General features: G+C 27.2%; 2 protein-coding genes across 5 annotated transcripts in view; one reads left to right on the top strand and one right to left on the bottom strand.

Annotated features, from left to right (window-relative positions):
• msi (RNA-binding protein musashi) overlaps positions 1-25,663 on the top strand; it is a 576,326-nt gene that overhangs the window by 292,302 nt on the left and 258,361 nt on the right. The window lies entirely within an intron of this gene.
• On the bottom strand, positions 3,584-7,675 carry LOC141400028 (juvenile hormone esterase-like). Its single transcript, XM_073979435.1, has 5 exons — positions 7,358-7,675; positions 5,204-5,329; positions 3,996-5,082; positions 3,791-3,923; positions 3,584-3,732 (listed from the first exon to the last, which is right to left on the bottom strand). Exons 1-5 carry the CDS (start codon positions 7,565-7,567, stop codon positions 3,606-3,608), a joined length of 1,683 nt encoding a protein of 560 aa, XP_073835536.1. The 5' UTR covers positions 7,568-7,675; the 3' UTR covers positions 3,584-3,605.

Raw genomic sequence — 25,663 nt, 5'->3', positions numbered from 1 at the left:
TTTTTAAAATAATTTTTTCATAAAGTTGAGTTTTTAAAAGAATTTTTTTCATAAAAGTGGATTTTTTAAAGTATTATTTTAATAAACGTGGATTTTTTTATAGATTATTTTAATAAACATGGGTTTTTTAAAAGAATTTTTTCATAAACCTGGATTTTTAAAAAAATTTTTTCATAAACGTCGATTTTTTTAAACAATTTTTTACAAACGTGGATTTTTTAAATAATTTTCTTCGTAAACGTGGATTTTTTAAAGGATTTTTTTCAAAAACGTGAATTATTTAAATTATTTTTTTCATGGACGTGGATTTTTTAAATTATTTTTTTCATGGACGTGGATTTTTTAAATAATTTTTTTCATGGACGTGGATTTTGTAAATAATTTTTTTTAATGGACGTGGATTTTTTAAATAATTTTTTTCATGGACGTGGATTTTTTAAATAATTTTTTTCATGGACGTGGATTTTTTAAATAATTTTTTTCATGGGCGTGGATTTTTTAAATAATTTTTTTCATGGACGTAGATTTTTTAAATAATTTTTTTCATGGACGTGGATTTTTTAAATAATTTTATTCATGGGCGTGGATTTTTTAAATAATTTTTTTCATGGACGTAGATTTTTTAAATAATTTTTTTCATGGACGTGGATTTTTTAAATAATTTTTTTCATGGACGTGGATTTTTTAAATAATTTTTTTCATGGACGTGGATTTTTTAAATAATTTTTTTTATGGACGTGGATTTGTTAAATAATTTTTTCATGGACGTGAATTTTTTAAATAATTTTTTCATGGATGTGGGTTTTTAAATAATTTTTTCATGGACGAGAATTTTTTAAATAATTTTTTTAAAGGTTTTTTTCCTCCGTCATCAGACTACGTGGATTTTTAAAGAATAATTTTTGAGGCAACATCAAACCACAAAACGTGGATTTTTTAAAGAATATTTTTTGAGGCAACATCAGACCACAAAACGTGGATTTTTTAAAGAATATTTTTTGAGGCAACATCAGACCACAAAACGTGGATTTTTTAAAGAATATTTTTTGAGGCAACATCAGACCACAAAAAGTGGATTTTTTAAAGAATATTTTTTGAGGCAACATCAGACCACTAAACGTGGATTTTTTAAAGAATATTTTTTGAGGCAACTTCAGACCACAAAACGTGGATTTTTTAAAGAATATTTTTGAGGCAACATCAGACCACAAAACGTGGATTTTTTAAAGAATATTTTTGAGGCAACATCAGACCACAAAACGTGGATTTTTTAAAGAATATTTTTGAGGCAACATCAGACCACAAAACGTGGATTTTTTAAAGAATATTTTTTGAAGCAACATCAGAATACAAAGCGTGGTTTTTTTAAAAAATATTTTTTGAGGCAACATCAGACCACAAAACGTGGATTTTTTAAAGAATATTTTTTGAGGCAACATCAGACCACAAAACGTGGATTTATTAAAGAATATTTTTTGAGGCAACATCAGACCACAAAACGTGGATTTTTTAAAGAATATGTTTTGAGGCAACATCAGACCACATAACGTGGATTTTTTAAAGAATATTTTTTGAGGCAACATCAGACCACAAAACGTGGATTTTTTAAAGAATATGTTTTGAGGCAACATCAGACCACGTAACGTGGATTTTTTAAAGAATATTTTTTGAGGCAACATCAGACCACAAAACGTGGATTTATTAAAGAATATTTTTTCATGGACCATCGACCACAAAGCGTGGATTTTTTAAAGAAATTTTTTCATGGACCATCGACCACAAAGCGTGGATTTTTTAAAGAATATTTTTTGAGGCAACATCAGACCACAAAACGTGGATTTTTTAAAGAATATTTTTTGAGGCAACATCAGACCACAAAACGTGGATTTTTTAAAGAATATTTTTTGAGGCAACATCAGACCACAAAACGTGGATTTTTTTAGGAATATTTTTTGAGGCAACATCAGACCACAAAACTTGAATTTCTTAAGGAATATTTTTTGAGGCAACATCAGACCACAAAACGTGGATTTTTTAAAGAATATTTTTTGAGGCAACATCAGACCACAAGACTTGGATTTTTTAAAGAATATTTTTTGAGGCAACATCAGACCACAAAACGTGGATTTTTTAAAGAATATTTTTTGAGGCAACATCAGACCACAAAACGTGGATTTTTTAAAGAATATTTTTTGAGGCAACATCAGACCACAAAACTTGAATTTCTTAAGGAATATTTTTTGAGGCAACATCAGACCACAAAACGTGGATTTTTTAAAGAATATTTTTTGAGGCAACATCAGACCACAAAACGTGGATTTTTTAAAGAATATTTTTTGAGGCAACATCAGACCACAAAACGTGGATTTTTTAAAGAATATTTTTTGAGGCAACATCAGACCACAAAACGTGGATTTTTTAAAGAATATTTTTTGAGGCAACATCAGACCACAAAACGTGGATTTTTTAAAGAATATTTTTTGAGGCAACATCAGACCACAAAACGTGGGTTTTTTAAAGAATATTTTTTGAGGCAACATCAGACCACAAAACGTGGATTTTTTAAAGAATATTTTTTGAGGCAACATCAGACCACAAAACGTGGATTTTTTAAAGAATATTTTTTGAGGCAACATCAGACCACAAAACGTGGATTTTTTAAAGAATATTTTGTTAAGGCAACATCAGACCACAAAACGTGGATTTTAAAAGAATTATTTTCTTGCACTATCCGACCACAAAACGTGGATTTTTTAAAGAATATTTTTTGAGGCAACATCAGACCACAAAACGTGGATTTTTTAAAGAATATTTTTTGAGGCAACATCAGACCACAAAACGTGGATTTTTTAAAGAATATTTTTTGAGGCAACATCAGACCACAAAACGTGGATTTTTAAAGTATATTTTTTGAGGCAACATCAGACCACAAAACGTGGATTTTTAAAGAATATTTTTTGAGGCAACTTTAGACCACAAAACGTGGATTTTTTAATGAATATTTTTTGAGGCAACTTTAGACCACAAAACGTGGATTTTTTAAAGAATATTTTTTGAGGCAACATCAGACCACAAAACGTGGATTTTTTAAAGAATATTTTTTGAGGCAACTTTAGACCACAAAACGTGGATTTTTTAATGAATATTTTTTGAGGCAACTTTAGACCACAAAACGTGGATTTTTTAAAGAATATTTTTTGAGGCAACATCAGACCACAAAACGTGGATTTTTTAAAGAATATTTTTTGAGGCAACATCAGATCACAAAACGTGGATTTTTTAAAGAATTTTTTTCATGGACCATCGACCACAAAAAGTGGATTTTTTAAAGAATTTTTTTCATCGACCACAAAAAGTGGATTTTTTAAAGAATTTTTTCATGGACCATCGACCACAAAACGTGGATTTTTTAAAGAATTTTTTTCATGGACCATCGACCACAAAAAGTGGATTTTTTAAAGAATTTTTTTCATGGACCATCGACCACAAAAAGTGGATTTTTTAAAGAATTTTTTCATGGACCATCGACCACAAAACGTGGATTTTTTAAAGAATTTTTTCATGAACCATCGACCACAAAACGTGGATTTTTATTAATCATTTTATTAATGTTTTAATAAATTTGACCAAAAATTATAATTCTCGAAATTGTTGCCTTCCGGAAATTCCAAATAGTTATTCACAACAGCATAGGCGAAGGGATATAACTTGGCGTTTGGATAAGAAAGTTTTCTGAAAAAAAAAATCAAAGCTTTAAAAAAATATTACAACGAATCTTTTGAAGTATTACCCGTTTTTGACAAAATCATAGACGAAGTCTGTGTAAAGCGCTATAATTTCTTTTTCATCCTGAGTCAGAAGATCATTATTCCGATGGGACCAATTGACAAGATATTGCAGATCGTCCATGTGCTCCACGCGATCTGAAAGAAAATTTGGAAAAATGTATTTAAATCACCTCTCTGTGGCTCTGGATATCTTGCAACAAATCTCACCCTTTTTCGTGGGAAACTCCTTTTGGCCCTCCGTGAGAGCCTTCACTTGAGAACGAAACTCATAGAAATAGACATCAGCTCCTTTGCCTCTGGCCAGCTGGGCAGTACGATGGGCACCAAAGCGTATCACGGAATCCGAGAATAAATCACACAATCGATCATGATCATCAGCTGAAAATGTCTTGGAGCCATTAAAGTAACGATCCCGAATCCTTTGGCTGATATCTTTGTGGCTCGGCCAATTTTCATAACCAAAGATGCGAGGGGCCAATTCAAAGAAATTATTTTCAAGTTCCATTTTTAACTTCTTATCTTCCAAAATGTCCTTGGCGGAGGTGCAAAATTCACCATTTGTATAACCAATAAGTAGGGGAGTTTTCAGGTCCTTCAACTCATCTAAGGACTTATAAAAATCTTGCAACAAAAATCTCTCCTGACCAAAATCTGTTTCCTCTATTGGTAACCACAAATAAATGGGATTATCTTTACCAAAATCAAACATTTGCCTTAGGGTGCCGGCGATTTCTTTGCCCGAGAATTTTGAGAGACATAACAAAATGTCCTCATCCTTGATGTCCTTGTAGTCTGGTATTTTATTAACTTCCTCCGCATTCCACTTAATTTCCTCCACCTTCTCAAATCCCGAACAATTTAAACGCTTAGCTTGCCTTATGGCCAAATATCTTTGATTTCCTTGAGGCATTACCACCTGCGGCGGCATGGAACCACTCATAACGATGGCCTTTTGGAACAGCCCCCTTGACATTGGTGACACCAAATGTAGGGAAACACTCAGGCCACCAGCACTATAACCCATAAGGGTTATATCCTCTGAATTACCTCCAAAATGTTTTATGTTCCGTTGTATCCAACGCAGTGCATAAACTTGATCTTTGAAACCAGCATTACCGGGAACTTGGGGGGATCCCAGATTCAGAAATCCCAAGGAACCCAAACGATAATTGAAGGTGATCAAAACAATGTCCTTTTGCATCAGATAGGTGGGATCCATCCATTTGGAGCTACCCAAATATAAACCACCAGGGTGGATCATCACCAAAACAGGTAAGGGATCATTAGGATTTAGCTGAAATTTAAGTCAAAAAGGGTAAAATAGGCAAGTAGTAGGGCATCTGCAGGACTTCTATAGATAAAAGACTGTGGACAGAGCATTCATCCTCTGCCAAAACTTTAACACACATACTTACATTTTTTGTATAGACATTTAGGGTCAAACAATCTTCCGAAGCATTCGAAGCTGTAACTGAATGGCATTCGTATCCTTCATGTGTGGCTTCATAGGTACCTAGAAATCGATCAAGCCTCTGGGGATCCTGTAAACAAAGAGAAAAATTCTCATCCAAAACCTTATTCCAGAGGAAAACTTCTATTCAGCCTGGCAGAATAAGGTTTCCGTTAGGAAAACTTCTATTCAGCCTGGCTGAATAAGGTTTCCGTTAGGAAAACTTCTATTCAGCCTGGCTGAATAAGGTTTCCGTTTAGGAAAACTTCTATTCAGCCTGGCTGAATAAGGTTTCCGTTTAGGAAAACTTCTATTCAGCCTGGCTGAATAAGGTTTCCGTTTAGGAAAACTTCTATTCAGCCTGGCTGAATAAGGTTTCCGTTTAGGAAAACTTCTATTCAGCCTGGCTGAATAAGGTTTCCGTTTAGGAAAACTTCTATTCAGCCTGGCTGAATAAGGTTTCCGTTTAGGAAAACTTCTATTCAGCCTGGCTGAATAAGGTTTCCGTTTAGGAAAACTTCTATTCAGCCTGGCTGAATAAGGTTTCCGTTTAGGAAAACTTCTATTCAGCCTGGCTGAATAAGGTTTCCGTTTAGGAAAACTTCTATTCAGCCTGGCTGAATAAGGTTTCCGTTTAGGAAAACTTCTATTCAGCCTGGCTGAATAAGGTTTCAGTTAGGAAATCTGCTATTCAGCCTGGCTGAATAAGGTTTCCGTTAGGAAATCTGCTATTCAGCCTGGCTGAATAAGGTTTCCGTTAGGAAAACTTCTATTCAGCCTGGCTGAATAAGGTTTCCGTTAGGAAAACTTCTATTCAGCCTGGCTGAATAAGGTTTCCGTTAGGAAAACTTCTATTCAGCCTGGCTGAATAAGGTTTCCGTTAGGAAAATTTCTATTCAGCCTGGCTGAATAAGGTTACCTTTAGGAAAACTTCTATTCAGCCTGGCTGAATAAGGTTTCCGTTAGGAAAACTTCTATTCAGCCTGGCTGAATAAGGTTTCCGTTAGGAAAACTTCTATTCAGCCTGGCTGAATAAGGTTTCCGTTAGGAAAACTTCTATTCAGCCTGGCTGAATAAGGTTTCCGTTAGGAAAACTTCTATTCAGCCTGGCTGAATAAGGTTTCCGTTAAGAAAACTTCTATTCAGCCTGGCTGAATAAGGTTTCCGTTAGGAAAACTTCTATTCAGCCTGGCTGAATAAGGTTTCCGTTAGGAAAACTTCTATTCAGCCTGGCTGAATAAGGTTTCCGTTAGGAAAACTTCTATTCAGCCTGGCTGAATAAGGTTTCCGTTAGTAAAACTTCTATTCAGCCTGGCTGAATAAGGTTTCCGTTAGGAAAACTTCTATTCAGCCTGGCTGAATAAGGTTTCCGTTAGGAAAACTTCTATTCAGCCTGGCTGAATAAGGTTTCCGTTAGGAAAACTTCTATTCAGGCTGGCTGAATAAGGTTTCCGTTAGGAAATCTGCTATTCAGGCTGGCCGAATAAGGTTTCCGTTAGGAAATCTGCTATTCAGGCTGGCTGAATAAGGTTTCCGTTAGGAAATCTGCTATTCAGGCTGGCTGAATAAGGTTTCCGTTGGGAAAACTTCTATTCAGCCTGGCTGAATAAGGTTTCCGTTAGGAAAACTTCTATTCAGCCTGGCTGAATAAGGTTTCCGTAAGGAAAACTTCTATTCAGCCTGGCTGAATAAGGTTTCCGTTAGGAAAACTTATATTCAGCCTGGCTGAATAAGGTTTCCGTTAGGAAAATTTCTATTCAGCCTGGCTGAATAAAGTTTCCATTGGGAAAACTTCTATTCAGCCTGGCTGAATAAGATTTCCGTTAGGAAAACTTCTATTCAGCCTGGCTGAATAAGATTTCCGTTAGGAAAACTTCTATTCAGCCTGGCTGAATAAGATTTCCGTTAGGAAAACTTCTATTCAGCCTGGCTGAATAAGATTTCCGTTAGGAAAACTTCTATTCAGACTGGCTGAATAAGATTTCCGTTAGGAAAACTTCTATTCAGCCTGGCTGAATAAGATTTCCGTTAGGAAAACTTCTATTCAGCCTGGCTACATAATGTTTTCCTTAGGAGAATTTCTATTCAGCCTTGAGGGAATTTTAATTTATTAACTTACCTTGAATCTCAAAGCTCCCACTGGTGGCTTGGCATATGGTATACCCAAAAAAGCCTTAAATGTTTCATTGGCCAAATTCAGTTTTTCAACTCCTACGATGGAACCTTGGAAATCTTCGTTATTGATTTTTACTACCGGGTTTCCTGTAGCAAAAACTGCGATAATGTGAATAAGGAATATCAAAGTCCTGCTTGCAATAAGTGTCCCCATATTGCTTAAGCAGCTTTTCCGTCTAATTTGTTATAGTAAAGTGGTACAACTGAATTCCTAACTAGAATTTCTTTTTCATATGTTGGGGGTGTATTTGTTTTCATTGCACGATAACATTTGAATTGAATGGCTTAGCCATTCAAACTAATTAGCCCCACATTTCTTATCACTTATTTACCCAACTACTCGCTTGCACTCACTCACTCTTTCACTTCATAATTTATCAATTATGAGGTTAAATTGTTTATTTAGTCGGTCGTTCGTTCTTTTATTTTTTTTTTCTTTTTATCGAACGAATGAAATGAACAGCCTTTAATAATGAAACAATTAAATGCTAATAAAACTTTCATCACGCTTCTCCAATCATTGCCAACGCCACTACCACAGCGCCTCTCATTCCCCAATGGACAAACACCATGCAATGTGAGATATGTTGGCCTGCTCTCCACTCTTCTTCTCATTTTTGTTTGATTGTGTGTTTTCTTTGCAATTGTAATAAAAACATTGTAATGTTTATTTCGGTTTGTTGTTGTTTTTGAAAAATTTCTTAATTGAAGTCCATACAATATTCAGTCAACCAATCGTCTGAAATCGCCATTGTTTACACATAATTAAATAAACATTACAAATCAATATTGAGTGGAGAGATAATAATTACAACCAGGGGGATTCACATGAAACGATATGCAGATATATAACGGACTTGTCGGAGAGATTATTTTCCACAACGCCTTTCAAAGGAAAAATTTCCAAAATTTCTTGAATAGAATAGTCTAAAGACTGAAAATTTTTTAGATGCTTAAGATTCATCTACTCCGTAAGCCACCCTAACCCCCTATTCATTAACTTTTATTATCCATTATTTGCCTAACCCTTTTCTAAAGCTCATAAACTTTGACTTTTGTAATAAAAAAATTATTTTTTATGAAAATATCGCTTTTTAATCCTTTGGCACTCACCCATTTAAACCCTCAATTGAATTGAAAAAAAAATATTTCATTTAATTTTTCATTCGATTTGCAGATGTCGAAACCTATAAAATAATTTACGAAACACACAAAAACCCATAATAAACATAATTTCATTTTTATTTATGGTATTTTTGTTGCGCTTTGCCGTCTCTTTACCCTGCCTTCGCCAAGCTGCCTGTCTAACCGACGACTGTTTCAAGTGAAATGAAAATTATAATTAGCTAAACATGTTGTCAAACATAAGAGGATAATGAGGAGGGTGGTGGTTGACTCACCAACAGCATTACAAACCAAGCAAACACACAACCAGAACTATGCTGCTCTAGTAGGATGCAATGTTGTTGTTATTGGGGAAAATTGGGATCACATTTATCACACATTAAATTATTTATGTTGGGTGAAATGAAAGAAAAAAGAGCGTCATCAGATGATGGGACGAGGAGTAATCACCCCAGCAAACGCGGATTTTTTAAAGAATATTTTTGGAGGGGCCACAAGACTAACAAACGTGTATTTTTTAAAGAATATTTTTGGAGGGGCCACTAGAATAAAAAACGTGGATTTTTAAAGAATATTTTTGGAGGGGCCACCAGACTAGCAAACGTGGATTTTTTAAAAATATTTTTGGAGGGGCCGCAAGACTAACAAACGTGGATTTTTTAAAGAATATTTTTGGAGGGGCCTCTATACCACCAAACGTGGATTTTATAAAGAACATTTTTGGAGGGGCCACTAAACCACCAAACGTGGATTTTTTAAAGAATATTTTTCGAGGGGCCTCAAGACTAACAAACGTGGATTTTTTAAAGAATATTTTTCGAGGGGCCACAAGACTAACAAACGTGGATTTTTTAAAGAATATTTTTCGAGGGGCCACTAGACCACCAAACGTGGATTTTTTAAAGAATATTTTTGGAAGGGCCACTAGACCACCAAACGTGGATTTTTTAAAGAATATTTTTGGAGGGGCCACTAGACCACCAAACGTGGACTTTTTAAAGAATATTTTTGGAGGGGCCACTAGACCACCAAACGTGGATTTTTTAAAGAATATTTTTGGAGGGGCCACTTGACCACCAGAATATTTTTTATGGGAAAACAAAATAAAAATAATGTAATAATAAAAAATGTTTATAAAAAATATTTAAAAATATTTTTGTAAAAAAAATATTAAAAAATATTATTTTAAAAAAATATTTAAAAATATTTTTGTACAAAATATTATTGTAAGAAATATTTAAAAATATTTTTATAACAAATATTTAAAAAAATTTTAAATTTGGATTTTTTAAATAATATTTTTATGGGAAAATAATATAATAATAAAATATTTTTATAAAAATATATAACATTTTTATAAAATGAGTGTATAAAAAATATGCATATCGATATTGGGGTAAAATAAAGTATTTGACAATGTTAACAATGACACAATTTCAATATAAATAATTACTGTGTTTCAATAAATTCAAAGGAAAACTAAACAAGTACTATGTGATACTACGCTACAAAAATAAATAAAATATTTAAAAAAAAATAGTTAACAATTTTTAAAACGTGGATTTTTTTAGAATATTTTTCAATAAAAAAAATAATAAAATATTTTTACAAAAAAATATTTAAGCATTTATTAAACGTTTAAATATAATAATAATAATAATAACATTTATTAAACTTTCTAAAGAATATTTCTCATCGGAAAACACTATTTTTAAAAAGTATCAAAAAATATTTTTATAAAAAATATTAAAAAATTTTTTAAACGTAAATTTTTAAAGGACTCTTTTTCTTGGAAAAAGGAATATAACAAATAATTTAAATATAATATATAAAAAAATATTTAAATATTTATTTAAAATACTTAAAAGTATTTTTATAAAAAGTATTTAAAAATATTTTTACCGTAATTTTTTAAGGAATATTTTTTCATGGGAAAATACAAATAATAAATCCTATAAATATAACATAACAAATATTTTTATAGAAAATATTTAAAAACAATTTAAAATGGGGTTTTTTAATTTATATTTTCATGGAGAAATAAAATAAAAAATAATATAATAATAAAATATGTATAACAATATATGAAAAATATTTTTTATAAAAAAATATTTAAAAAGTTAACTTTTCAAATTGGGAAGATACAAATAATAAATAATATAAATATATAATAAATTGTATAAATATAATATAAAAAATATTTTAAAATTTTTAAAACGTGGATTTTTTAATTAATTTTTTTTTCATGGGAAGCTAAAATAATAGATAACATAACAATAAAATATTTATAAAAAAGTGTAAAAATATTTTTTATAAAAAATATTTTTTATAGAAAATATTTAAAAATAGTTTTATAAAAAATATTTAAAAAAGTTTTTAAACGTAAACTTTCTTGGGAATATACATATAATAAATAATATAAATAAAATATACAAAAATATTTTTATAGAAAATATTTAAAAATATGTTTATAAAAATATTTAAAAATTTTTAAAGGCTATTTTTAATGCGTAAGTACAAATAATATAAATAAATGTAAAAAATTAGTTTGATGGTGACATTTAACCAGCACAGGTGATCTTCGCTAAGAAAATATCCCTGAAGATGATTGTCGATGACAATCGAAATATTGGAGAAGTAAAAGAATAATAAAAAACAAAAACCAAACATCTATTTATTTTCTATGACCCAAAAGCGAACCAAAAATCAAAATAAAACAAGTAAAAAGTCGTTAAGTTCGGCCGTGCCGAACTTTTAATAGCCTCCACCATAAAAAAGTATTAATTAAAATGGAATAATTGGGGTCCTTTCACAATTTTAGGTGTAACAACTTTTCGACAATTGTGAGTTTATTAAAAACCCCGAAGGACAGATGCGCCGTGAGTCGAACTTCCGCGTTATGGCGTGATGAAGTTTTTGCAAGAGACCCTGTAAGTCATCATTAATTAGCATTATATCTTTGTTTGTTGTTTTTGTAGAGCACTTTAGCAACAGTGAACAAATATATAACGCTAATTCCTGACGGCCCACAGGGTCTCTAACAAAAATTTCATCACGCCATAACGCGGAAGTTCGACTCACGGCGGATCTGTCCTTCGGGGTTCATAATATACTCACCAAGGCCTTTCTTCCCCAAGAGGAATTTTTCGTGCCCCAGACTTTCACCTCCATTTTGTTGCACAGTGTTATCTAATCTAAAAAATGTGTTCAGCTAGGTGAAAGGTACCACCTACGGTGCTAAATCAAAGAGTCAACCTATCTTTACATTTTTTGGCGGAAAAGTTTTATAGCTGCAGGGAGCTTCAAGAGTCAAATTGAGGGTAGTTTCATCAAAACAATGTAGACCCTCACAAATGGACCCATGTTGACGATTTGTAGTGAAGAAATTTCGTGACCACAGAAAATTCCCGAAAATCGGGAGCTAAAGTTATATGGGGGGATATACCAAAACATGGACCTACCTATATTGACGATTATTTTTGAATAGACAAAATTGTAGCTAAAATTCTCAAAATACCGATCATTACATATAGTTCGATTAAAAATTGCAGCTAAAATTCTCAAAATACCGAAAATCGGGAGATACCGCTATATGGGGGCTATACCAAAACATGGACCTATGTTGACGATGTTTCATTGGAAATGTTTTATGACCACTGAGAACCTCAAATGGCAAATTACAGCTAGTTCGGTTAAAAATTGTAGTTAAAATTCCCAAAATACCGAAAATCGGGAGGTACCGATATATGGGGGCTATACCAAAACATGGACCTATATTGACGATGTTTCGTGGAGATGTTTCATGACCACTAAGAACCTCAAATGTCAAATTACAGCTAGTTCGGTTAAAAATTGTAACTAAAATGCTCAAAATACCGAAAATCGGGAGGTACGGTTATAAGGTGGCCATACCAAAACATGGACCTATGTTGACGATGTTTGGTAGAGATGTTTCATGACCACTGAGAACCCCAAATGTCAAATTGCAGATAGTTCGGTTACAAATTGTGGCCAAAATTCTCAAAATACCGAAAATCGGGAGGTACGGTTATAAGGGGGCCATACCAAAACATGGACCTATGTTGACGATGTTTGGTAGAGATGTTTCATGACCACTGAGAACCTCAAATGTCAAATTGCAGATAGTTCGGTTACAAATTGTGGCCAAAATTCTCAAAATACCGAAAATCGGGAGGTACTGTTATATGGGGGCTATACCAAAACATGGACCTATGTTGACGATGTTTGGTAGAAATGTTTCATGACCACTGAGAACCTAAAATGTCAAACTGCAGGTAGTTCGGTTAAAAATTGTGGCTAAAATTCTCAAAATACCGAAACTCGGGAGGTACCGTTATATGGGGACTATACCAAAACATGGACCTATGCCCATATACTTTGGGATATAAGTTTGTTGATCACTAGGAACCCTAAGTGCCAAATTATAGCTAATTCGGTCTGCAAATGTGGCGAAGAACGTCAAAATACCTCGAATCCGGAGGTACCGTTATATGGGGGCTATACCAAAGAGTGGACCGATATAGCCCATCTTCGAACTTGACCTGCCTATGGAAAAAATACCCTCGGGTGCAAAATTTCAGCACTCTATCTCAATTATTGCGGACGCTAGAGTGATTACAACAGACGGACAGACGGACATGGCTAGATCGTCTTAGAATTTTATCCTGATCAAGAATATATATACTTTATAGGGTCGCAAATGATTAGTTCGATGTGTTACAAACGGAATGACAAACTTAATATACCCTCCATACTATGGTGGAGGGTATAAAAAATGTAAAAAATATATTTTAAGAAAATATTACAAAATATTTTTATAAAAAGTATTTAAAAATATTTTTATGGAATAAATTTTGATAAAAAATAAAATTAAAATAATAGTTAATAACATATTTCTACAAAAAAATATTTAAACATTCTTTAAACGTGGATATTCTAAAGAATATTTTTCATAAGAAAATTAATTAAAAATAAGAAATAATATAATAATATAAAATGTAGTTAAAAATATTTTTGTAAAGAGCATTTATTTTCACAAAAAATATTTAAACAGCCTTTAAACGTGGATTTTCCAAAGAATATTTTTCATAAGAAAATTAATCAAAACTAATAATTAATATAATAACAAAACATGATTTTTATAAAAAGAATTTCAAAAAATAGTTTTGTAAACAGCATTTAAATTGTTTTTTTTTTTTATATAAAACATATGGGGATTTCTGAGTGAAATCGGACACTTTTTCAAGATGAGGTTTTTGATTTCCTTTATTTTTTGATGTGTTGAAACTGCTTATCAACAAAACATTTTAGTATATTTTCAGATTTTTTTGACTAACGGTTCCAGAGATATCGCGCCTTGAAAAAGTCAAATTCTGTAAAACTACATGCAAAGAAATACTCATAACTTCTTTAATATTGGTCCAATTTGAAAAAGTATTTTTTGTATGTTTTGTTGTTTTATTAGCTATTAAATAAAAAATTGCACAATTGCACAGTGGGCTTTGATGCTATTTTCGCGATTTAATATTTAAAATCAATTTTTAAAATGTTATGCTAATGAGCAGAGTCACCACAGCAAAAAATAAAGGAAATTAAAAACCTCATCTTAAAAAAGTGTCCGATTTCACTCAGAAATCCCCATACATAAAAATATAATAAAAAAATATTTTTATAAAAAATATTTAAATATTTTTTAAACGTGGATTTTTTAAATAAAATAACATATTTTTAGAAAATATTTAAAAAAATATTTTTATAACAAACATTAAAAAATATTTTTTAACTTTTTGTCAAGACAGGATTTTTTAATTAATATTTTCAATGGGAAAATAAAATAATAAATAATATAATAATAAAATCTTTATAACAAAATAGTTAAAAAATATTTTTTATAAAAAAATATTTAAAAATATTTTGTATAGAAAATATTTAAACATATTTTTATAAAATTATTTAAAAATACTTTAAAAAAAAAATATTTGAAGAGTTTTTAAACGTAAATTTTTAAATTACACTTTTTCTTGGGTAGATACAAATAACAAATAATATAAATATAATATAAAAACTATTTTTGTAGAAAGAATTTTAAAATATTTTTATAAAAAATATTCAAAAAATTTTAAACGCAATTTTTTAATTAGAAAATACGAATAACAAATAATATAAATATAATATAAAAAATATTTAAATATATTTTTATGAACAATATTTAAAAATATTTAAAAAAAATATATAAAAATAATAAATAATATAAAAATAAAATATTTTTACAACAAATTTTTGAACATTCTTTAAAGAATATTTTTCATAGGAAAATTAATTAAAAATACTAAATAATATAATAAAAAAGGTTTTTAAAAAAATATTTAAAAATAGTGAGGCTTAATCCCGTAGTCATTGTTTTAATATTTTATTAAAACAACTTTAATTTATTAGTGAGAAAAATTGGCGACGTTTACCAAGGGTAAGGCAGGGAGGACTATAGCTTCCTATCTCGCCACAGATCCTCATCAGTTCCCTTGTTTCTTTTTTTTTCAACAAGAAACTTTTTATACCCAAGTGTCAATTGCTCGCTCAAATAGATACCTGTCCAAAGAAACACTCTGATCGAGAATTTCTTTGGCACCTGCACTTACAAACAAAACCAAATCATTCTCACTGCTATGCATTCGTTGAGTCTCAACCAAAAACACATAACTAATTTGTTGTTTTAAACCACACTTGTGACGGTTGGCGTTTTTTATTTGGAATGGCGACTTCCATTTTGCTTTTCAAAATAGTCAGGCTTAATCCTATAGTCGTTGTTTTAATATTTTATTAAGCCTGGCTATTTTGAAAAGCAAAATGGAAGTCGTCATTCCAAATAAAAAACGCCAACCCTTCTAATATTTAAAAATGGTTTTGTTTTTTTATTGCTGTTTTAAATATATTTTTATTAAACATATATAAAAATATAATATAAAAAATATGTACTTAAAAATTTCTTAAACGTGGATTTTTTAAAGAATATTTTTCATGGCAAAATAAAATAAAAATATAATAATAACATATTTTTATAAAAAAAATATAAAAAAAATAATTTTTATAATAAATATTTAAAAATATTTTTTAAATTTTTAAGCGTGGTCATATAAAAGACTTTTTCTTCATTGGTCATCATCCCATCAAAAGAATATTTTTGTTATGGGAAAATAAAATAAAACGGATAAAAGATGTAATAAAATAATTTATAAAAAAAAAACATTTAAAAATATTTGTATAAAACAATTTAATAATATTTTTATAAAAAATATTTTAACATATTTTAATAAAAAAATATTTTTTTAAATTAATTTTCAGAAAGAAAAATATTTTTTGAAAACATATTTGAAACAATTTTTAAAAATATTTTTTTTAAAATTTGTATAAAAAAATATTTTCATAAAGAAAAATATTTTAAAATTTTTCAATAATATTAAAAAACATTTAAAAAATATTTTTTGAAAAAATATTTAAAAATAGTTTTATAAAGAAAATTATTTTTGAAAATATATTTTAAACAATTTTTCAAAATATTAATATAATTAATATTTTATTTAATTAATATTTATTGTATTTACATTACAATAAAAAATATTCGATTTTTTTAATTTTTTTTTTTTTTCAAATATATTAAAAAATATATTATTTTTAATCCGCAACTGATGGTTTGCTGGTCATTGAAAAATATTAAAAAAATTCCTCGTTTACTTGTGTGATGCTCCAATCTAATCTCCTTCCACATGCCAAGGATCTGAAATTGTTGTGAATGTTAACATAACAACAACAATTTCAAAGATAAATGTAATTTACATGTTGTCATGGTGTTCGTTGTTGTTGTTTCTGTTGACATTTTGTGGTACACAAATGTGTAGAAACGTAAAATATATTCGTATAATTTATTCATAAATGTGGACTAATAGATATGCTATAAGGTGAGAACACTCACGAGAACGAGACTACTAGACACAGGTACAAGAAGCATACAGGTGTGTGAACGATGTGCAACCATAAAATGTATTAGATGTGGGTATTCTAAATAAATTATCAATGTTATAAGATAATTTACAAATTACACATAGAAACACACACATACATAAATAAAACAATATAATAATTGGTAAAGAATATTTGGCATCATAGGTTTTAGAGAATGCCCTACAATTTTTGACATGCCGTTCGATCACGCTATTAATATCATTGAACTTAGAATAGAAACGTCGAATAATCATTGATTTGTAATAAGTATCCCATAATATCCTATCCTTGTGGGAAATTCCTGGAAAATCTATATTATATCGTATTACATATCTAGTGAAATATTATGTTATTATATCCTTACTATGAAATATTTAGAAAATTGCTTTCAATCTTGTTAAATTTCTTCATCGAAAATCTGTTTATTTCTAAAATTTTCTTCTACACAAGTGGCTCGCAGTGGTTTGCATTCCTTTATCCAACATTATTGTATTTATATCCCTTCTGCTACTTCTTATCCTTTGTAATCTCATAAAAAAAACCAAAAATTATCTAATAAAACCCGAAATAGATGTAAACCCACAAACAGCTTGTCGTTTGCCCATTGTTGTGTAAAATAGATTTTTTCCCCTGTATATTTCCGACTATTTTTCTGTTTCAGATGTTGTTGGAGTTTCGTGTTAATTTAATATCGGAAATCTACTAAAGCTATTCGTTTGAAAAAAAAGAAAACGGAAGAACTACACAGATATACAATCACAGAATTCAATGGAAATAGGAATCCATGAACTGCTTACTTTGAGTGTGGATAATACCTGGAAATTTTCCCAACACCGTAACGAACGTCAAGTACAGAAACTCTAACATGTATAAATAATAACACTATGTGCCACTGATATCCACAGTATCAAAGTAAGGAAGCAGCATTTAAAGCTTATTTAAGCATGTGTGGGCGAGCATGTTAGTGTTAGTGAAAAGTTTTATACCCAAATTTATTTCAGGTTGTTTTCTTGGAATCCTATAAACCAACAACATGTGTTTGGTTTGCGAGTCATTGCGTCAGGAAAAAATCTATTTTTAGTTTGATTTCACTTACATGTAAGAGGAAAAAGGATGATGTAAAAACGGATTTTAAATTGGGCTGACCCTTCAAATGTGGATTTTTAAAAAAAGGTTTTTTTCAAGAACAAATGTTTACAAAAATCACTTTTTCAAATTCCAATTCGACATGTTTTTTTCTTAAGAACTGATATCCTGAAACTTATTTTTTTTTAATTTCTAAACATTAAATTAAACAAATGCTAAATCCAACAACTATCTTTTAAAAATGACAAATACAAACTTATCTCCTTCAATATACAAAATAAATAAACAATAATAAAAAAAAAACAAAATATATATTTTTTTATATTCCATATTCAAAAACTATTTAAAATAAAAAAAAATAAAAACTCCGTATCCAAAAATTGATTTTATTTAAATTTTACATCCCAAAATATTTTTTTTAATTCTTGATCCAAAAATTATTTTTTAAAAATTCGAAAGAATATTTTTAAAAAATCCAAAAAAAAAAAATATTTTGTAAGAATTCCAAAAACAGTTAATAATTTCAAATTTAGAAATAATTTTTTAAAAGTGCCAAATGCAAATGTTATTTATTAAAAATTTCAACCAGCATTTTTTTAAAACAATTTCTTAAAATTTATTTTTGAAAAAAAAATACTTTTCCAAAATATATATTTTTAAAAAAATCCATATCCAAAAATTGTTTTTATTTAAATTCCACATCCCAAAATATTTTTTTTTAATTCTTAATCCAAAAATTATTTTTTAAAAATTCGAAAGATATTTTCGGAAGAATATTTTTAAAAAATCAAAAAAATAAAAAATATTTTTTAAGAATTCCAAACACAATTAATAATTTCAAATTTAGAAATCATTTTTTAAAAGTACCAAATGCAAATGTTATTTATTAAAAATTTCAAGCCAGAAAATTATTTTTTAAAACTAATTCTCAAAAATAATTTTTGAAAAAAAAATATTTTTTAAGAATTCCAAATCCGACAAAAATTAATAATTCAAAATTTAAAAATTATTTTTTAAAAGTACCAAGGGCATATGTTATTAATTAAAAATTTCAAGCCAGAATTTTTTTTTTAAATTAATTCTCAAAATTAATTTTTGAAAAAAATACTTTTCCAAAAAAAGAAAATAATAATTCCAAATTTAGAAATTATTTTTAAAAGTACCAAGTGCAAATGTTATTAATTACAAATTCCAAGCCAGCATATTTTTAAAACAAATTCTCAAAATTAATTTTTGAAAAAATTCCTTATCCAAAATATAAATTTAAAAAAATCCATATCCAAAAAATGTTTTTATTTAAATTCCAAAAAATCCAAAAAATAAAAAATATATTTTAAGAATTCCAAACACAATTAATAATTTCAAATTTAGAAATAATTTTTTAAAAGTACCAAATGCAAATGTTATTCATTAAAAATTTCTAGCCAGAAAATTATTTTTTAAAACTAATTCTCAAAAATAATTTTAGAAAAAATTTACTTTTCAAAAAAAAAATATTTTTTTTAAAAAGTAAATTCCAAATCCAAAAAAAAAAAATAATAATTCCAAATTTAGAAATTATTTTTAAAAGTACCAAATGCACATGTTATTAATTAAAAATTTGCAAGCCAGCATTTTTCTAAAACAAATTCTCAAAATTAATTTTTGAAAAAAATTACTTTTCCAAAATATATATTTAAAAAAAATCCATATCCAAAAAAGTACCAAATGCTAATGTTATTTATTAATAATTCCAAGCCAGAAAATAATTTTTTAAAACTAATACTCAAAAACAATTTTTGAAAAAATGTACTTTTTCAAAAAAAATATTTTTTTTAATATTTTTTAAGAATTCCAAATCCGACAAAAATTAATAATTCAAAATCTAGAAATTATTTTTTAAAAGTAGCAAGGGCATATGTTATTAATTAAAAATTCCAAGCCAGAAAATTAGTTTTTAAAATTAATTTTCAAAATTAATTTTTGAAAAAATTACATTTCCAAAAAAAATACTTTTTTTAAATATTTGCTAAAAATTCCAAATCCAAAAAAAAAATAATAATAATTTCAAGCCAGAAAATTATTTTTTAAAACTAATACTCAAAAATAATTTTTGAAAAAAATTACTTTTCCAAAAAAAAAAAAAATATTTTTTTTAATATTTTTTAAGAATTCCAAATCCGACGAAAATTAATAATTCAAAATTTAGAAAATATTTTTTAAAAGTACCAAGGGCGTATGTTGTTAAGTAAAAATTTCAAAGTTAATTCTCAAAATTAATTTTGAAAGAAATTACTTTTCCAAAAAAATAATTTTTTAAATATTTGTTAAGAATTCCAAATCCAAAAAAATTAATAATTCCAAGTTTAGAAATTATTTTTAAAAGTACCAAGTGCAAATGTTATTAATTAAAAATTCCAAACCAGCATTTTTTTAAACAAATTCTATAAATTATTTTTTGAAAAAAAAAAATACTTTTCCAAAATATATATTTAAGAAAAATACACGTATCAATTTTAGTTTTTAAATTAAATCTTAAAAAATGTTTTTTAAGAAACGCCTTCTCAATTGTTTTTTTTTTTAATTCACGTTTTTAACAAAATGTTTTAAAAAATCGTCGTCAGATTTTTTTATTTCTCATTTTTGTCTCATTTTTTTCTTAAATTCAACTATGTATTCAATTTTGTTTTAAATCCAATTTTCAAAAATATTTTATTTTTAATTCCACATTCGGTGGTTTTACATTTGGTATTCTCTGAAATATGTTATAAAAATCAATGTTTGTCTCTGAAATATATATTTTTTAAATTCACGTTTAGATTAAAAAAATATTTGTTGGATTTCAAAAATTATTTTTAACAAATCCACGTTTGGCATTAAACATTTCAAACATAATTTTTAGATTTCAAAAACCATTTTTAAAAAATTCACATTTGTAACTTTAAAAAAAATCACGTTTGCAACTTTTAAAGAATCCACGCTTGGATTTGAAAATTTCAAAATAATTTTTGGATTTAAAAACTAATTTAAAAAAACCTTGTTTGAATTCAAAATTCCCAAATTGTTTTTGTATTTCAAAAATAGTTTTTGGATTTCAAAAATCATTTCAAAATTCTGAAACATAATTTTTTGATTTGAAACATAATTTTTAAAATATTCACATTTGGGTTATACAATTTCAAAAGTCTTTTTTCCATTTCAAAAATAATTTTTAACATTTTTGTTTCGAAAATAGTTTTTGGATTTCAAAATTCTGAAACATAAAGTTTTGATTTCAAGCATTTTAAAAATAAAATTAAACTATTTTGTTAATCCACGTTTAGTGGTTTCAAATATATTTTTCTTTAATCCACATTTGGTGGTCTCAAAAATATGTTTTTTTAAATCCGCGGTAAAAAAACGCATTTTTAAAAGCACGTCGCATTTTTACAACAAGTCTTGTTTTTTTGTTAAATATATATATAATTTGTTTAAATCCACGTCCCAAAATTATTTTTTTAGATGAAAGTTTGTTTGATGGTCCAAAAATTCTTTTTTTTTAATCAATGTTTCCAAAATAGTTTTATAAAAATTCAATGTTTGGTGACCTTAAAAACTGTTTAAATCCACGTTTCAAAAAAACTTTTTGATTTAATGCACGATATAATTTTTGAAAAAGTACACGTTTCAAAAATAATTTTTAATAATCGGCCTTTCAAAAATATTTTTTTTAAATCCAGGTCTCAAAAATATTTTTTTAATAATCCATGTCTTAAAAACAGTTGTTTTTAAAGGATCCATGTCTCAAAAATGGTTTTTTAAATAACCCATATCTCAAAAATATATTTTTTTTAATCTACTTCTCCAAAATATTTTTTTTTTTTAAACCACGCCTCGAAAGTATTTTTTAAAAAATACAAGTCCCTAAAATATTTTTTTTAAATCCACCTTACGAAAATATTATTTCTTAAATCCACGTGTCGAGTTTTTTTTACAAAATCCACGTCCCGAAAATATATTTTTTGTAAGAAAGTGTCGAAAATATTTTTTAAAAATGCACGCCTCAAAAATATTTTTTTTTTTTTAACTAAACGTTTCGAAAATATTTTTTAAAAAATGCACACCTCGAAAATATATTTAAAAAATAAAAAACCTAAATGTCTCGAAAATATTTTTGTAAATCCACGTCAAAAATATTTTTTTTAATCCACGCCTCGAAATATATATATATTTTTTTGTTAAATATCCAATTATCGAATTTTTTTAAATGTCCACAATCTTCAAATTATTTTTTAATTCAAAATTTTTTTTTTTGATTTAAACCTACGAAGTAGTTTTTGAAAAAAATACACGTTTCAAAATTAATTTTAAAAATTCTGGCTTTCAACAAAATTTTTTTTAAATCCAGGTCTCAAGAATATTTTTTTAAATAATCCACTTCTCAAAAATATTTTTTTTAATTATCCATGTCTCAAAAATAGTTTTTTTAAATAACTCATATCTCAAAAATATTTTTTTTTTAAATCTTCGTCTCCACTATATTTTTGTTAATCCACACCTCGAAAATATTTTTTCAAAGTATTTTCTTTAAATTCACGCCTTGAAATTTATTTTTTTTAACTAAACTTTTCAAATTTTTTTAAAACAATTCACGTTTTTTTTAATTAAACATTTCGAAAATATTTTTTAGGTCTCAAAAATTGTTTTTTTTTTTAACTCCACGTCTCAAAAATAGTTTTTTTTTTAATCTACATCTCCAAAATATTTTTTTAAAAATGTACATCTCCAAAATATTCTTTTTTAAATCCACGCCTCAAACATATTTTTAAAAAAAAATCCGAGTCTCAAAAGAATTTTTTTTAAATCCAACTTTAGAAAATATTATTTTTTAATACATGTGTCGAGTTCTTTTTACAAAATCCACGTCTGGAAAATATATATTTTTTTAATCTACGTGTCGAAAATATTTTTTTTAGAAATTCACGCCTCGAAAACATATTTTTTTTAATTCCAAGTCTTGAAAATATTTTTTTTCTCTACGCCCAAAAATATTTTTTTTAATATCCACGTCCCGATTTTTTTTATGTCCACTCCTTGTTTTAAACTAAACATCTCGAAAATATTTTTTAAAAAATTCACGGCTCGAAAATATTTTCTTAAACTTAAACATCTCGAATTTTTTTTTAAAAATTCACGCCTCGAAAATGTATATTTTTTAAAATACACTCCTCAAACATATTTTTTGAAAAAAAATTACGCTTCGAAAATATATATTTTTTTACTTAATTATCTCGAAAATAGTTTTTAAAAAATTCACGCCTCGAACATATATATTTGTAAATCTAAACAAGTCAAAAATATATTTTTTTTTTAAAAAATTCACGCATCAAAAATATATATTTTTTAACCTAAACGTCTAGAAAATATTATTTTATAATCCACGCCTCGACAATATTGTTCTTGTTTTTTTTTTTTTTTTTTTGAAACTGAACGCCCCAAAAATATTTTTTTTTTTAAACCACGTATTGAAATTATTTTCTTAAAATCCACGTCTCGAAATATTTTTTTAATCCACGTATTGAAATTATTTTTTTTAAAATCCAGGTCTCGAAATATTTTTTTTTAATCCACGTATTGAAATTATTTTTTAATCCACGTCTTGCAATTTTTTTAAATCCACGTCTTGAAATTATTTTTTTTAAATCCACGTCTTGAAATTATTTTTTTAAAATCCACGTCTTGCAATTATTTTTTAATCCACGTCTTGCAATTTTTTTTTAAATCCACGTCTTGAAATTATTTTTTTTTAAATCCACGTCTTGAAATTATTTTTTTTTAAATCCACGTCTTGAAATTATTTTTTAATCCACGTATTGAAATTGTTTTCTTTTAAATCCACGTATTGAAATTATTTCTTTTAAATCCACGTATTGAAATTATTTCTTTTAAATCCACGTATTGAAATTATTTTTTGTTTAAAAATCCACGTATTGAAAATGCAAAAAAAAAAATAAAAATCCACATCTCCATATCTGGATAATAATTCATAAAAAAATTAAATTCACGCCTTAATAATAATTAAATTTTTTTAATTCACACCTCAATAATACTTCAAAAATAGTTTTTTTAATCAAAATAATTATAAAATTATATTATAAACCAAAAATAATAATAAAACCACGTCTCAATAATAATTCAAAAATATTTATGTAATTCAAAAATAATTTTAAACCATCTATGTGTTATTAATAATAAAAAAAATTATATTTGTTTAAATTTAAAAAAATTTTAAAAAAATGCACACCTCAATTATATTACATTTTTTAATGCTCGTCTCAATTATAATTCAAAGATATTTTTTACAAATATCCACGCCCCAATGTTAATTTAAAAATAATTAAAAAAATACATCTCAATATTATTAAATATTAATTTTTCAATAAATGTAAGTCTCAATACTAACTCAAAAAATTGAAATTATTATTTTTTTTAATAATTTTTATTTTTTTTTAATTCACACCTCAATAATACTTCAAAAATAGTTCTTTTTTTAAATCAACTTTTAAATAATAATTCAAAAATAATTATAAAACCAAGCCTCAATAATAATTCAAAAATATATTTTTTGTTAAAGATCACAACAAAAGTGTATGTCTAATAATAATTAAAAAAATATATTTTTTAAATCCATAATAATTCAAAAAAAAAAAAAATAAATAAATAAAAACAAATCACAATAAAAATCCATGTCTAAATAATAATTCAAAAATATTTTTTTCAAGAAATTCTCTATTTTAGCGAAGACAACCATCTTGCACTTTGTTACCTACTAACGGAAATCCATTATTTGAAATAAAAAGTTTGACAATATCTGCTGCAATTTTTAGTTTAAAATGCACCGATGAGATAGATCATGAAGCAAAACCAAACACTGTGTACCCCGAATTTCATTGAAAAGATGGGAGATATTTAAAAAAATCATAGAGAGAGCGTTTTATAAATTACGCACTGAGCACTATGATTGATAACTTCCACAATTTCTCTCGGGTGGTGGGTTAATTCTCCTTCCCCCAATTTCTTCTTCACCATTGAAAAAAATTCAAAACAAATAACCGAATAAAAACACCGGAACCATCTCTACGAAAGACATACGAAGAGAGAGAGAGAGGTGGTTGAAACGGCATTTCGTTTAGTAGGGGGTCGTTAATCGTCACGAATAATCCCATCCAAACACCGGAACCTACCGTGTGAGAGAACGAGTTACTGAGGCATATTACATCGTATCTAAGCACTTGCACAGCCATCGTGTTGTTGATCTTCTTGTTGTGATTATGTGATTATGTATGCTCTATAAACAATATTTAATTGACGTATTCAAATCTTTAAAATAAAACAACATTGTAGATAGTTTCTTTGTCTGAATTGTTTTTGTTTTTTTATTTATATTTGCTGATTTGTGTTTTTTTCTTGATTTTTAGTTTGTTGTTCCTTCTGTCATTTCTTTAAGTTCAAGGTTATTAGCGCAATTTTGCAAATACAAATTATTATGTATTAATTAATTTAGTTAATGAATTTAAACATAAAGTAAAAGTGAAAGTGTATTTTTGTTTTTATTTGAAATGTTTGGTAAATATTCGGTTTATATGCAAGGTGGTTGGTTGGAGTAGAATGTTTATTGGGTTGTCACGAAACATCTGGAACAAATAGTTAATGAATAATAATTAATTAAATGTGGATTTTTTAATCATTTTGAGACCAGCAAACATGGATTTTTTCAAATTATTTTTTTTTTTTGCCATTGAACGTGAATTAAAATAATTGAGACCATAAACGTCGAATTTTTTTAAAATAATTGTTGAGACCATTAAACGTTGATTCTTTTAAAATTATTTTTCTGACCAATAAACATGGATTTTTTAAAAATTATTTTGAGATTATTAAAAGTGGATTTAAAGAAAAACTAACTTAAAGACTAATATATTTTTTATAGATTTTAGAAATTGATTTTTGATTTGTTTTTAAATTATTTTTTAAAATATCTTTTTTAGCAATTTTTAAAAAACTT

This window comes from Musca autumnalis, unplaced genomic scaffold (assembly GCF_047663935.1).
Source record: "Musca autumnalis isolate F117 unplaced genomic scaffold, ASM4766393v1 scaffold_1, whole genome shotgun sequence".
NCBI classification, from domain to species: Eukaryota; Metazoa; Arthropoda; class Insecta; order Diptera; family Muscidae; genus Musca; species Musca autumnalis.
Note: the sequence above shows the minus strand (reverse complement) of the source record. Positions and strands in the feature narration are given on the sequence as shown.